This window comes from Oncorhynchus tshawytscha, linkage group LG08, assembly GCF_018296145.1.
Source record: "Oncorhynchus tshawytscha isolate Ot180627B linkage group LG08, Otsh_v2.0, whole genome shotgun sequence".
NCBI classification, from domain to species: domain Eukaryota; kingdom Metazoa; phylum Chordata; class Actinopteri; order Salmoniformes; family Salmonidae; genus Oncorhynchus; species Oncorhynchus tshawytscha.
The window spans coordinates 18,469,451-18,483,327 of record NC_056436.1 but is presented as its reverse complement, the minus strand read 5'-3'; the positions used below and the strand labels follow the sequence as shown (position 1 = coordinate 18,483,327).

Here is a 13,877-nt window from a genome sequence, read left to right as displayed (position 1 = left end):
GGCTTTAGAAGCTTCTGATAGGCTAATTGACATAATTTGAGTCCATTGGAGGTGTACCTGTGGATGTATATCAAGGCCTACCTTTAAACTCAGTGCCTCTTTGCTTGACATCATGGGAAAATCAAAAGAAATCAGCCAAGACCTCAGAGACCTCCACAAGTCTGGTTCATCCTTGGAAGCAATTTCCAAATGTCTGAAGGTACCATGTTCATCTGTACAAACAATAGTACACAAGTATAAACACCATGGGACCACGCAGCCATCATACAGCTCAGGAAGGAAGCACGTTCTGTCTCCTTGAGATAAACGTACATTGGTGCGAAAAGTGCAAATCAATCCCAGAACAACAGCAATGGACCTTGTGAAGATGCTGGAGAAAACAGGTGCAAAAGTATCTATATCCACAGTAAAACGAGTCCTATATCGACATAACCTGAAAGGCCACTCAGCAAGGAAGAAGCCGCTGCTCTAAAACCTCCATAAAAAGCCAGACTACAGTTTGCAACTGTACATGGGGACAAAGATCGTACCTTTTGGAGAAATGTCCTCTGGTCGGATGAAACAAAAATAGAACTGTTTGGCCATAATGATGATCGTTATGTTTGGAGGAAAAGGGGGGGGGGCTTGCAAGCCGAAGAACACCACCTCAACCGTGCACTTCACAAAGTAGATGGCATCATGAGGTAGGAAAATGATGTGGATATATTGAAGCAACATCTCAAGACATCAGAAGTTAATGCTTGGTTGCAAATGGGTCTTCCAAATGGACAATGACCCCAAGCATACTTCCAAAGTTGTGGCAAAATGGCTTAAGGACAACAAAGCCACGGTGTTATAGTGGCTATCACAAAGCCCTGACCTCAATCCTATAGAAAATTGTGGGCAGAACTGAAAAAACGTGTGCGAGCAAGGAGGCCTACAAACCTGACTCAGTTACACCAGCTCTGTCAGGAGGAATGGGCCAAAATTCACCCAACTTATTGTGGGAAGCTTGTGGAAGGCTACCCGAAACGTTTGACCCAAGTGAAACAATTTAAAGACAATGCTACCAAATACTAATTGAGTGTATGTAAACTTCTGCCCCACTGGGAATGTGATGAAAGAAATAAAAGCTGAAATAAATCATTCTCTCTCTCCTATTATTCTGACATTTCACATTCTTACAATAAAGTGGTGATCCTAACTGACCTAAGACAGGGAATCTTTACTAGGATTATGTCACGTTCTGACCTTAGTTCCTTTGTTATGTCTTTGTTTTAGTATGGTCAGGGTGTGAGTTGGGGTGGGCAGTCTATGTTCCTTTTTCAATGATTTGGGATTTCTGTGTTTGGCCTGGTATGGTTCTCAATCAGAGGCAGCTGTCAATCGTTGTCCCTGATTGAGAACCATACTTAGGTAGCCTGGTTGTCCCTGATTGAGAACCATACTTAGGCAGCCTGTTTTACCCTTTGAGTTGTGGGTGATTCTTTTCTGTTCTGTGTTTTGCTTCACCGTTCAGGACTGTTCGTTTTGTCGTTTTATTGTTTTTGTTCAGTGTTCAGTATTCTCATTAAAACAATATGGACACTTACGACGCTGCGCATTGGTCCTCCTCTTCTTCCACTCACGACAACCGTTACAGATTAAATGTCAGAAATTGTGAAACTGAGTTTAAATGTATTGGGCTAAGGTGTATGTAAACTTCCGACTTCAACTGTAGCAAAAAAATATATATTTATTTTATTGATTTAATTAGCAAAGTTATGCAATGCCTAATTCCCCCATGTGAAAAAGTAATTGCCACCTTAAACTCAATAGATGGTTGAGTCATCTGTCCATAGAATATTCTTCCAAGAGTCTTGATGATCATCCAGGTGCTTTTTGGCAAACTTGGGTCCCATTATGTCTGGCAAAAACCAAATACTACATTCCCAGTAAGAACTTTATATCAATGGTCAAGCATAGTATTGGTAGTGTGATGGTTTGAGGATGCTTTGCTGCCTCAGGACCTGGACGACTGTATCAGAGAATTCTACTGTAGAATGTCAGGCTGTGAGCTGAAGGTGTAGTGCAGTTGGGTCATACAGCAAGACAATGATCCAAAACACATAATCAAGTCTACATGAAAATGGCTAAAAAGCAACACATTTGAAGTTTGGAATGGCCTAGTCAAGGTCCAGAACTAATCCCAATTGAGGTGTAGTTGCAGGACCTGAATCGAGCAGTACATGCTTGAAAATCCACAAATGTCGCTGAGTTAAATCAGTTCTGCATGCAAGAGTGAACCAAAATTCATTCACAGCGATGTGAGAGACTGGAAGCATCAACAACTACAGGAAGCATTTGGTTGGTTGGAGTCATTGCAGCTAAAGGTGGCACAACAGGTTATTAATTGCAATGACTTTTTCACACAGGGACATTGGGTGTTGCATAACTTTGTTCATAAATTAAATAAGTATGTAATTGTGGTGTTATTTGTTCACTCAGAGTTCCCTTTATCTAATATTAGGTTTTGGTTGAAGATCCGATAGGATTCAGTATCAAAAATATGCTAAAGTAGAGGGGTCAAAGGGGGAAATACTTTTTCACAGCACTGTAAGATCTCCCAAAAATTGTTTGTGTAAATATTTAAAAAAAAAAAGCTTGATCTTCCAGGGAAAATTTGTACAAAACATGCTGTTCTTATTCTGACATTCAGCACATTGAGGTGGAAGTGAATAAAGAAGGTGAATCGTGTGACTGGATCCATAGTGACTGCTGTTACCAAGGTTGTTGGCAGTTGATACGGGGGAGACAGTATAAGAATGGCATTGTTATTCTGAGGACACTGAGGTAATTCACTAGCCACAGCTAGTGGACCGAAGGAAAATCTCCCTTTTGTTAGTCTAGACGTAACTATGGGATCATCCTGGCTGAATAAAACACACTAGTGGCCATGGCAAAGTATAGAGAGAGAGAGAGAGAGAGAGAGACTAAGCGAGAGAGAGAGAGAGAGACTAAGCGAGAGAGAGAGAGAGAGACTAAGTGAGAGAGAGAGAGAGACTAAGTGAGAGAGAGAGAGACTAAGTGAGAGAGAGAGAGAGAGAGACTAAGCGAGAGAGTCTGAGAGAGAGAGCGAGAGACTCACTAGAAGATCAGTTTTGGTCCCATTGTGTGTGTAGTTTTCATTTGACGCACAGTGTCCACAGTTTCCACACCACAGAATAGATCCCCACAGTGAGGCCTTTGACAGCCTGATGAATTAGGCCTGACAAGAGCCAAAATGGCTGTCCTCTGTGCCAGCTGCCAGTTGAGCATTTACACTCTGTTAATTGAATTGGCAATTTGTGGAGCAGTACCTGCCCCAGAGTCTTTGGTGGAGCCGGAGATGCCATTTAGCCCTGCTCTAATGTAGAAAATAGGGAATAAGGAATGCTAAGCTTCCCAATAAATTACTGCAGATTTGAAATGACAGTCCGGGGCCCTGTTGCAATTTTCTATTAAATGATACATAAATTAACAATAGCACTAATGTTGACTTATAAAACTGAAAGTTAAATTGACTTGTGATAATGGCGCCGGCGGGGATGGCTGACGTTTTACAGGCTCCTAACCAACTGGGCTCTCAATCGCACTCCACACTGCCCTTTCCGACCTGGACAAAACTAACACCTACGTGAGAATGCTGTTCATTGACTACAGCTCAGCGTTCAACAGCATAGTACCTACCAAGCGTATCACTAACCTAAGGACCCTGGGACTAAACACCTCCCTCTGCAACTGGATCCTGGACTGGCAACAACATAGGCAACAACACATCTGCCACGCTGATCCTCAAAACTGGGGCCTCTCAGGGGTGCATGCTTAGTACCCTCCTGTGCTCCCTGTTCACTCACGACTGTAGCCAAGCACGACTCCAACACCATCATTGAATTTGCTGATGACACAACAGTGGTAGGCCTGATCACCGACAACGACGAGAAAGACTATAGGGAGGTCAGAGAACTGGCAGTGTGGTGCCAGGCTAGCAACCTCTCCCTCAATGTGAGCAAGACGAAGGAGCTGATGATGGACTACAGAAAAAGGAGGGCAGAACAGGCCTCCATTAACATCGACGGGGCTGTAGTGGAGCGGGTCGAGAGTTTCAATTTCCTTGGTGTCCACATCACCTACGAACTATCATGGTCCAAACACACCAAGACAGTTGTGAAGAGGGCATGACACCACATTTTCCCCCTCAGGAGACTGAAAAGATTTGACATGGGTCCCCAGATCCTCAAAAAGTTCTACAGCTGCACTATTGAGTGCATTCTGACCGGTTGCATCATCGCCTGGTATGGCTACTGCTCGGGCATCTGACCATAAGGCGCTACAGAGGGTAGTGTGGCCGGCCCAGTACATCACTGGGGCCAAACTTCCTGACATCCAAGACCTATATACTAGGCGGTGTCAAAGACTCCAGTCACCTGTAGTCTTTGACACACATAACTGTTCCCTCTGCTACCGCACGGCAAGTGGTACCGGAGCGCCAAGTCTAGGACCAAAAGGCTCCTTAACAGCTTCTTCCCCCAAACCACAAGACTGCTGAACAATTAATCAAGTGGCCACCCGGACGTTTTACATTGACTCATTATTGTTATGTCATTTTCTTGTGTTACTTTTTGATTGTATTCATTTTTTTAACTTTAGTATATTTAGTAAATATTTTCTTAACTCTATTTCTTGAACTGCATTGTTAGTTAAGGGCTTGTAAGTAAGCCCGGTAAGGTCTACACCTGTTGTATTCAGCGCATGTGACAAATAACATTTGATTTGATTTGACTTTCAAATAGCACTGTGGTTCAGAAATTGCCCCTGTACTGAGAATCAAATTGTAGTAAATAGCCATCTTGAAACCAAAGCTGTTTGTGACATGGTTAACAGCCGACATTAACATTGAGAGTGGTGAATAGAAACTGATTTTTTCACATCATAAAGCTGCATTAGTTTAAATGAAGGAAGGTTTTCACCCTGATTTGCATGCACGCACAGTTAGTTTGAATGAAGGTTTTCACCCTGATCTACATGCACGCACAGTTAGTTTGAATGAAGGAGGGTTTTCACCCTGATCTACATGCACACACAGTTAGTTTGAATGAAGGAAGGTTTTCACCCTGATCTACATGCACACACAGTTAGTTTAAATTAAGGAGGGTTTTCACCCTGATCTACATGCACACACAGTTAGTTTGAATGAAGGAGGGTTTTCACCCTGATCTACATGCACACACAGTTAGTTTAAATTTAGGAGGGTTGTCACCCTGATCTACATGCACACACAGTTAGTTTAAATGAAGGAAGGTTTTCACCCTGATCTACATGCACACACAGTTAGTTTGAATGAAGGAAGGTTTTCACCCTGATCTACATGCACACACAGTTAGTTTGAATGAAGGAAGGTTTTCACCCCGATCTACATGCACACACAGTTAGTTTGAATGAAGGAAGGTTTTCACCCTGATCTACATGCACACACAGTTAGTTTGAATGAAGGAAAGTTTTCACCCTGATCTACATGCACACACAGTTAGTTTGAATGAAGGAAGGTTTTCACCCAGATCTACATGCACACACAGTTAGTTTAAATTAAGGAAGGTTTTCACCCCGATCTACATGCACACACAGTTAGTTTAAATGAAGGAAGGTCACCCCACATAGCCTGGCCACCCACATAGACTGGCCACCCCACATAGCCTGGTTCCTCTCTAGGTTTCTTCCTAGGTTTTGGCCTTTCTAGGGAGTTTTTCCTAGCCACCGTGCTTCTACACCTGCATTGCTTGCTGTTTGGGGTTTTAGGCTGGGTTTCTGTACAGCACTTTGACATATCAGCTGATGTACGAAGGGCTATATAAATAAATTTGATTTGATTTTGATTTGGTTTTCACCCTGATCTACATGCACACACAGTTAGTTTGAATGAAGGAAGGTTTTCACCCTGATCTACATGCACACACAGTTAGTTTGAATGAAGGAAGGTTTTCACCCTGATCTACATGCACACACAGTTAGTTTGAATGAAGGAAGGTTTTCACCCTGATCTACATGCACACACAGTTAGTTTGAATGAAGGAAGGTTTTCACCCTGATCTACATGCACACACAGTTAGTTTGAATGAAGGAAGGTTTTCACCCTGATCTACATGCACACACAATGTTTTCAGTTTGAATGAATGGAAGGTTTTCACCCTGATCTACATGCACACACAGTTAGTTTGAATGAAGGAAGGTTTTCACCCTGATCTACATGCACACACAGTTAGTTTGAATGAAGGAGGGTTTTCACCCTGATCTACATGCACACACAGTTATTTTAAATTAAGGAGGGTTTTCACCCTGATCTACATGCACACACAGTTAGTTTGAATGAAGGAAGGTTTTCACCCCGATCTACATGCACACACAGTTAGTTTGAATGAAGGAAGGTTTTCTGAGTTAATACTGTTTTTGCCATTCTGCTAGAGAGAACATTTCATAACTTTCAGCAGCAGTTCTTGTTATATGTAGCTACTGCTAAGTAGTATCAGATTTACTTTGTTTTCTATTGCAACAAATGATGGAGCAGAGATTTGTCAAGCAAAAGTTAAACTATGCTATGCATTACTTATTGTCTCAGCATGACTTGAATGCAGCTTTTCAATATGTTCTTCCTGTAGTGTGTGAATAGTGTATGGATATAGTGGTGATATACTTAATACTGATTAGTCAGCCCTTAAAAAGAAAAAGCCCCCAATTTAAACATAAGTACATTGGCATAGGTGTCAAAGTTAGGTTTTTACAGTCACACTACCCTTGGGTTAAATGCAGTCACACTACCCTTGGGTTAAATGCAGTCACACTACCCTTGGGTTAAATGCAGTCACACTACCCTTGGGTTAAATGCAGTCACACTACCCTTGGGTTAAATGCAGTCACACTACCCTTGGGTTAAATGCAGTCCTACTACCCTTGGGTTAAATGCAGTCACACTACCCTTGGGTTAAATGCAGTCACACTACCCTTGGGTTAAATGCAGAAGACACATTTCAGTTGAATGCATTCAGTTGTACAACTGACTAGGTATCCCTCTTTCCAATCCTTCAGGATTTTGGCAATGAAGCACTTTGTCTACTTCGCCAGAGTCAGATGAGCTTGAGGATACCATTTATATGTTTCTGCTTGCAGTTTGAAGGAAGATGCAAACTAGCGTTAAGCGCAATTGCTAACTAGAGTTGGTAACTGCTCGCATACTAGGAGATACCATAGATGTCAAGTCATTGCGCTAATGCTAGTCAGCATTGACTCACAAAATTCCTTCAAACTTCCTTCATACTGGATGCAGAGACATACAAATGGCATCCATGGGGTTGTCTGCCTCTGGGGAAGTAGATAAAGGGCATCATTGACAAATTCCCGAAGTATCGCTTTAAATATTGAAACGTGGGAAAGTAATGTCAAAATTGACCTTGTTAAGCTGCATTTATGAACCGTAAAAATCAAATGGGCTAGTTTTAGCCGCTAACGTAATGGAATCACTGTCTCCAGCTGTTGTATACCTTTATTAATCAGCCTACTGTGTGGATTGAGCCAAATTTAGACTAGATTGCCACCACAATAATTGGCCTCCTGGACTGTGTGTGTGTGTGTGTGTGTGTGTGTGTGTGTGTGTGTGTGTGTGTGTGTGTGTGTGTGTGTGTGTGTGTGTGTGTGTGTGTGTGTGTGTGTGTGTGTGTGTGTATATATATACAGTGTGTGCGAGACAGGGACAGTCAGACACAGTAGTCGGAAGTTGATTGGCCATCTGCACCAAGGCGCTGCTCTGAATTGCTAATGTGTGTGTGTTATTAAGAACTGTGAAGGAGCTGTTGGCAGGAAGAGGGGCTTCAAGGTGGCCGCAGTCCTCCCCCAATGGTTCCAGTTTAACATTTTTACATCTTTATTATAAAATATTAACCACGTATACTTTCCAGTTTTCAAAAGATCCCAAGAGCAATCTGTCACTTATATGCCAGGGCTCTTTTAGCTAGGGAGAGTAATGATGAGGACCATTTGTAGAGGATAAATAATGATTTCCTCCACTCTGTCGGCCAGGATATAAAGATGATAATTGAAGTTGGTCAAGTGTGCTTTGATCTGTGATATTTCTGCTCTGTTCTACATGAACTGCCTGTTTGAACCAACGGATGGTCGGGTGTGTGAGTGCTGGGAAGTGGATCTATGCTGGGTCACAGTGTGTGTGTGTGTGTGTGTGTGAGGCCACAGTCTAGGGCTCCTAGAGGTGGACTGGGTACTAGCTCCCCCTGCTGTGTCTGTACGTCTGTCTGTACGTCTGTCTGTCCGGGTTCTGTAACTGTTTGGTCAGAGTTGTTCTGCCTGCCAATGCTTCATGTCTTGTTTGTATCCTCCCCTACCGTGCCAGAGTACAGTCTGTGTGCGTGCCGGTGTGTGTGTATGCCTGTATGATTATTTGTGTGTGTGTGTGTATTTGTGTGTGTGTATGTATCCAGTGCATGTTGTTTGGCATTGGCCCCACTCCTCAGGGAGGGGAAAGGGATAAATGCTTACAGCATAACTGGAGGGGGAGAAGTGTGATTACCATGTCTGGCCTAGAACACGGAATGCAGTGAAGGACAGAGGCCCCTCATTGTGCAATCTGTGCCCCCCTCACATCCACCCGGGACCTGGCCTCTGACTCTAACCCGCTCCCCTGGCTTCTTCCCCGAGGAGGCCTGTTTGCTCCTGCTCTTTGAGAGTCTTTAATGGCCTTTCAATGTTTATATTACATCATTAATTGCCCTTAATTCAGCAACATTACCCCAACGCCTGGCTAAGCTCTGAAAATGATGTACAGAGCACTTTGTTATAAAATTCCCCATAATGAGCTCTGGTGGGACAAGGTCTGTTAAGTTTGAATGTACCGCAGGCCATTTTTTAGCAGTAACGGGTAGCACGGTGCATCTCCCTACTTTTTAAGCTCGGAGTCTTGAAAAAATGTCCTAAGGGCACAGTCTTCTGGTTCGTCTGCTCTGAGGCTGAATCAATGGAATGATGTAATCCCTCATTTAGAAATAAGACTTTGTACCAGTCAGCGAATCATTGAATATGCAAGCTGGTTGCACTTGATAATAGCCTTGTACTGTTTGAGTTGAGCCCTTTGGTTAGCATTGCTGCAGTACTTATTACTATAGAGTTATCATAGTGAACGCTTGAGGTCAATGATGTCAGCTGTTTTATCATTACAGCTGTTTAGCTGTTTGCTATTGGTTCTCACTACCCTAGCAACATTTTTCACAATGTATTTGCGTGTACTTCACTGTATATCAATACTGTGTCTGTTGCTTGCCTCTCCAGCTACTTTTATGTAATACACAGTGATATATGTGCATACAAACCCAGTCAGTCTTACCTCCGCCCACCCAGTGTGTGTGTGTTACGCCCAGTGTGTGTGTGTGTGTGTGTGTGTCTGTGTGTGTGTGTGTGTGTTAGGGCTCCACGATATGTGCTGAAATGTTGTGTTATTTGCAATTTATGATGTGATATAGATCAAAACACTTGGGTGAACTGTGTTAATCATAGACATAGAATGATTTCTATTAAGTGGAAAGCAGCATTATTCTTGTTTGGAAGAATCGATTGACTGCATTTGAACAGCATGTAAACTTATAGGGAATCCAACAGCAAGGACGAGGAACTGTGCAGCTTGAGTGACAGGGGGCGGGGCTTGTTGTGTGTTGCCGAAGGAGGATACATTGCCGAAGGAGGATACATTTTTTTATCAAACTATAAAAACGGACGTTTCATGTGGTTTAGATGTGTTTCAAAATATTGGATGCGATATGGATCTCTTCTGATATGGATATTGCACATGTTAGTATTATGATTTTGATGTGAATTTGATTAATTGTGCAGCCCTGGTGTGTGTGTCTGTGCATGCTTGTTAGTGTGTGTGTGTGTCTCATGCCTGCCCAGTCTGTTTGTCTCACTGTGGCTCTGTCTGTTCTGTTCTATTGTGTGTGTGCAGCTATAGGAGATCAGCGAAGGAGGACTCCCAGTGTGGTAGCCTCAGAGATCTTCGAGCCACACCTCGGGAGCCACATATTGCAGGTAGGATGAGATGAGAACACACCTGTCCTCTCCCACATGCACCATCACCCCATCTAACAGACCTGGTATTAACTCTATAGTACAGTTACTAGGGTTACAATATTCTGGTGATTTCCTGTGGTTGGAGGATTCCCAGATGTTCTGCTTATTCCCTCCTGATATCTGGAAAGCCAGGGACTTTAGAAAACCCTAACAGCATAGTAACTCAACTCCCCAGACTATTCACACGGTTTATTACTGACTTCTGTTGATATCTTGCTTTACTTCATGGACCAACAAAATGATTCAAAGGACCTGACACTAAGGAAAAGCTTTTATCCAAAGCGACATACAGTACAGTGAGTGAAAACAGTCCATTTATATGTGTATGTGATCCCTCTGGGAATTGAACCAACAACCTTGGCATTGCTGGTGCCATGCTCTTACAAAACCAACTGAGACACACAGGATAAAGTTTTGAACTTTTAGCATTTCTTGAACATACAATCTTTTATAGCATACAGAAATGTTTCATCCATAAAAATGTTGCATTTGGCAAATCCATGCTTAATATTTATGCTATACCTAATACTCAGCAATGACATATTCACATTTTAGTTTCTTATGTAATCTAGGCTGTACCTTATTTTATGTATTTTTATTGCAGTAAAGTTGAATTATTAAATGGAATGAGGAAACTAGGATCATGGTTAACCGTGTTAGTCCTGAGGGTATTTTGCATTTATCTTTTTATTGCTGCTTTTTAGTGCTGCTTATCTCTGTACATACAGGTGAAGTCGGAAGTTTACATACGTCATTCAAACTCGTTTTTCAACCACTCCACAAATTTTTTGTTAACAAACTATAGTTTTGGCAAGTCGGTTAGGACGTCTACTTTGTGCATGACACAAGTAATTTCTCCAACAATTGTTTACAGGCAGATTATTTCACTTATAATTCACTGTATCACAATTCCAGTGGGTCAGAAGTTAACATACACTAAGTTGACTGTGCCTTTAAACAGCTTGGAAAATTCCAGAAAATGATGTCATGGCTTTAGAAGCTTCTGATAGGCTCATTGACATCATTTGAGTCAATTGGAGGTGTAACTGTGGATGTATTTCAAGGCCTACTTTCAAACTCAGTGCCTCTTTGCTTGACATCATGGGAAAATCTAAAGAAATCAGCCAAGAACTCAGAGAAAACATTGTAGACGTCGACAAATCTGGTTTATCCTTGGGAGCAATTTTCAAACGCCTGAAGGTACCACGTTCATCTGTACAAACAATAGTGTGCAAGTATAAACACCATTGGACCACACAATCCTCATACCGCTCAGGAAGGAGATGCGTTCTGTCTCCTAGAGATGAACGTACTTTGGTGCAAAAATTGCAAATCAATCCCAGAACAAAGGACCCTGTGAAGATGCTGGAGGAAACAGGTACAAAATGATCTATATCCACAGTAAAACGAGTCCTATATCGACATAACCTGAAAGACTGCTCAACAAGGAAGAAGCCTCTGCTCCAAAACTTCCATAAAAAAGCCAGACTATGGTTTGCAACTGCACATGGGGACTAAGGTCGTACTTTTTGGAGAAATGTCCTCTAATCTGGTGAAACAAAAATAGAACTGTTTGGCCATAATGACCATCATTATGTTTGGAGAAAAAAGGGGGAGGCTTGCAAACTGAAGAACACCATCCCAACCGTGAAGCACAGGGGTGGCAGCATCATGTTGTGGGGGTGCTTTGCTGCAGGAGAGACTGGTGCACTTCCCAAAAGAGATGGCATCATGAGGGAGGAAAATTATGTGAATATATTGAAGCCACATCTCAAGACATCTTTCAGGAGGTTAAAGCTTGGTCGCAAATGGGTCTTCCAAATGGACAATGACCCCAAGCATACTTCCAAAGTTGTGGCAAATTGGCTAAAGGATTAAATGTCAGGAATTGTGAAAACTGAGTTTAAATGTTTTTGGCTAAGGTGTATGTAAGCTTCTGACTTCAACTGTAAGCCCAAAGTTTTGCTTTGAATCAGTAAAGCAAGAAACATAATTTGATACTACAGCTGATATAAAAAGTGTAAGTTGGTAACCATGCTGACTGTCAGGAGTTGTAGATCATCTAGCAATCTTAGTTTTTGTAATCTACATTTTAACCTGGATTGCCACAGTATCCATATCATGTTATTCGATGCATTTTATTCAAATAGGCACACAGAAATTGCAGTAGCTCATTATATTGCTTATGTTCATTGATAAAATATATATAAAAAATGTCCTTCAGGTCACATGTCTTATCCAGTGTGCTGCTCCCTCCCAGCCTCTTATTGTGAATAGTGGGTTCTCATGCAGGAAGTGAACACAAATACAAAGAGGTTGCAGCAGAGACGCTGTCACCTGTCGTCCCTTGAGAACACAGTGACAGCCATATGCAGCAGGTCTGTTCCCTATTAAACATGGACTGAATTGAAAGTGACGTCTTCCTGCGTTACTTAAGATCCCCAGGTTTAGTGAGTTAGAAAGAAAGAGGAGGGAGGAAGATGTTTCCAGTATGTTAAATAAATGCAGCGAACAATCTGGATTTCAATATTGATTTAAATGACAGAAACGGCAACTGATGTCTGTGATACTGCATATGTAGGATGTTGATATTTGTAATCTGGCTATGCATTTTTTTTATTGCATCTGAGGGTATGAATAAAGTTGTATTTAATTGAATTGAAACTCGCAACGGTCACCCACTGACAAGCCTTCATTTCAAAACGTCACTGAACTGGGTTGTCCATGTTACTGTGACGCAGCGTCACGGCAGTAGCCCCCCTTTCCCTGCGACAGGTTAAGTGTCTGACAAGAAAGCGGAAATATATAATTAACATCAATAGCAGGCTGGAAGTCTGTCGAGGCGTGGCCTTTTCAAGGAAGGACTTGTTCCTGGCAAATTGTCCCCATTAATCTTCTGCTTAATTGATTGTGAAAAGTTTTAGGATGACATTTTTAAAAAGCATGCACGGCTGGTGATTGATTTGGAGAAAATGAACTAATAATGAATGCAAGGCAGTCATTACTTGTTGAGCACAGCGACTAATTTTCAACAGATTAGACTGGGTTTGATAGTGCTAATAAAGAGGATGGTTTGATGAGCTCCTCTCTGCTCTACACTACCTGCCTGTCTTGCCACTCAGGGCCTAACCAGTCCTCATTACTCTGAGCGACTATTGCTCTGCATAATCAAAACCAGACTCAATAAATAGCACTAGCAGTAAATTTGATATTTTCTCCCTTACAATTCTACATAACTCAAAATATTGCAATGACAACAGTAGAAACTGTTCAAACACTTATACAGTAGAATGTGTAATCAGGCCTCCCGAGTGGCGCAGCGATCACTACTTGAGGCGTCACTACAGACCCGGGTTCGACCAGGAGATCCATAAGGTGGGGCACAATTGGCCCAGCCTCGTCCAGGTTATGGAAGGGTTTGGCCTGCCGGGATTTCCTTGTCCCAGCACGCTCTAGTGACTCCTTGTGGAGGGCTGGGCGCCTGCAAGCTGACTTTGGTCACCAGCTGGACAGTGTTTCTTCTGACACATTGGTGCGGCTGGCTTCTGTTAAGCGAGCAGTGTATCAAGAAGCAGTGCGGCTTGGCAGGGTCCTGTTTCGGAGGACGCATGACTCTCAACCTTCGCCTCTCCTGAGTCCGTAGGGGAGTTGCAGCGATTGGACAAGACTGTAACTACCAATTGGATATCACGAAAAATGTATATTAAAGAATGTGTAACCACTTTATTTAAGACATTTGTGAAATGGTAACACTTTTT

The 13,877-nt window shown here is 42.3% G+C and overlaps 1 protein-coding gene across 1 annotated transcript in view; it reads left to right on the top strand.

The window, feature by feature from the left end:
* The window catches only part of LOC112255779 (neuronal PAS domain-containing protein 3-like), a 314,403-nt gene that overhangs the window by 78,463 nt on the left and 222,063 nt on the right, over positions 1 to 13,877 (top strand). The window contains exon 4 of the mRNA XM_042326252.1: positions 9,995 to 10,077. Coding sequence (XP_042182186.1) covers positions 9,995 to 10,077 — 83 coding nt within the window. The remainder of the gene's footprint in view (positions 1 to 9,994; positions 10,078 to 13,877) is intronic.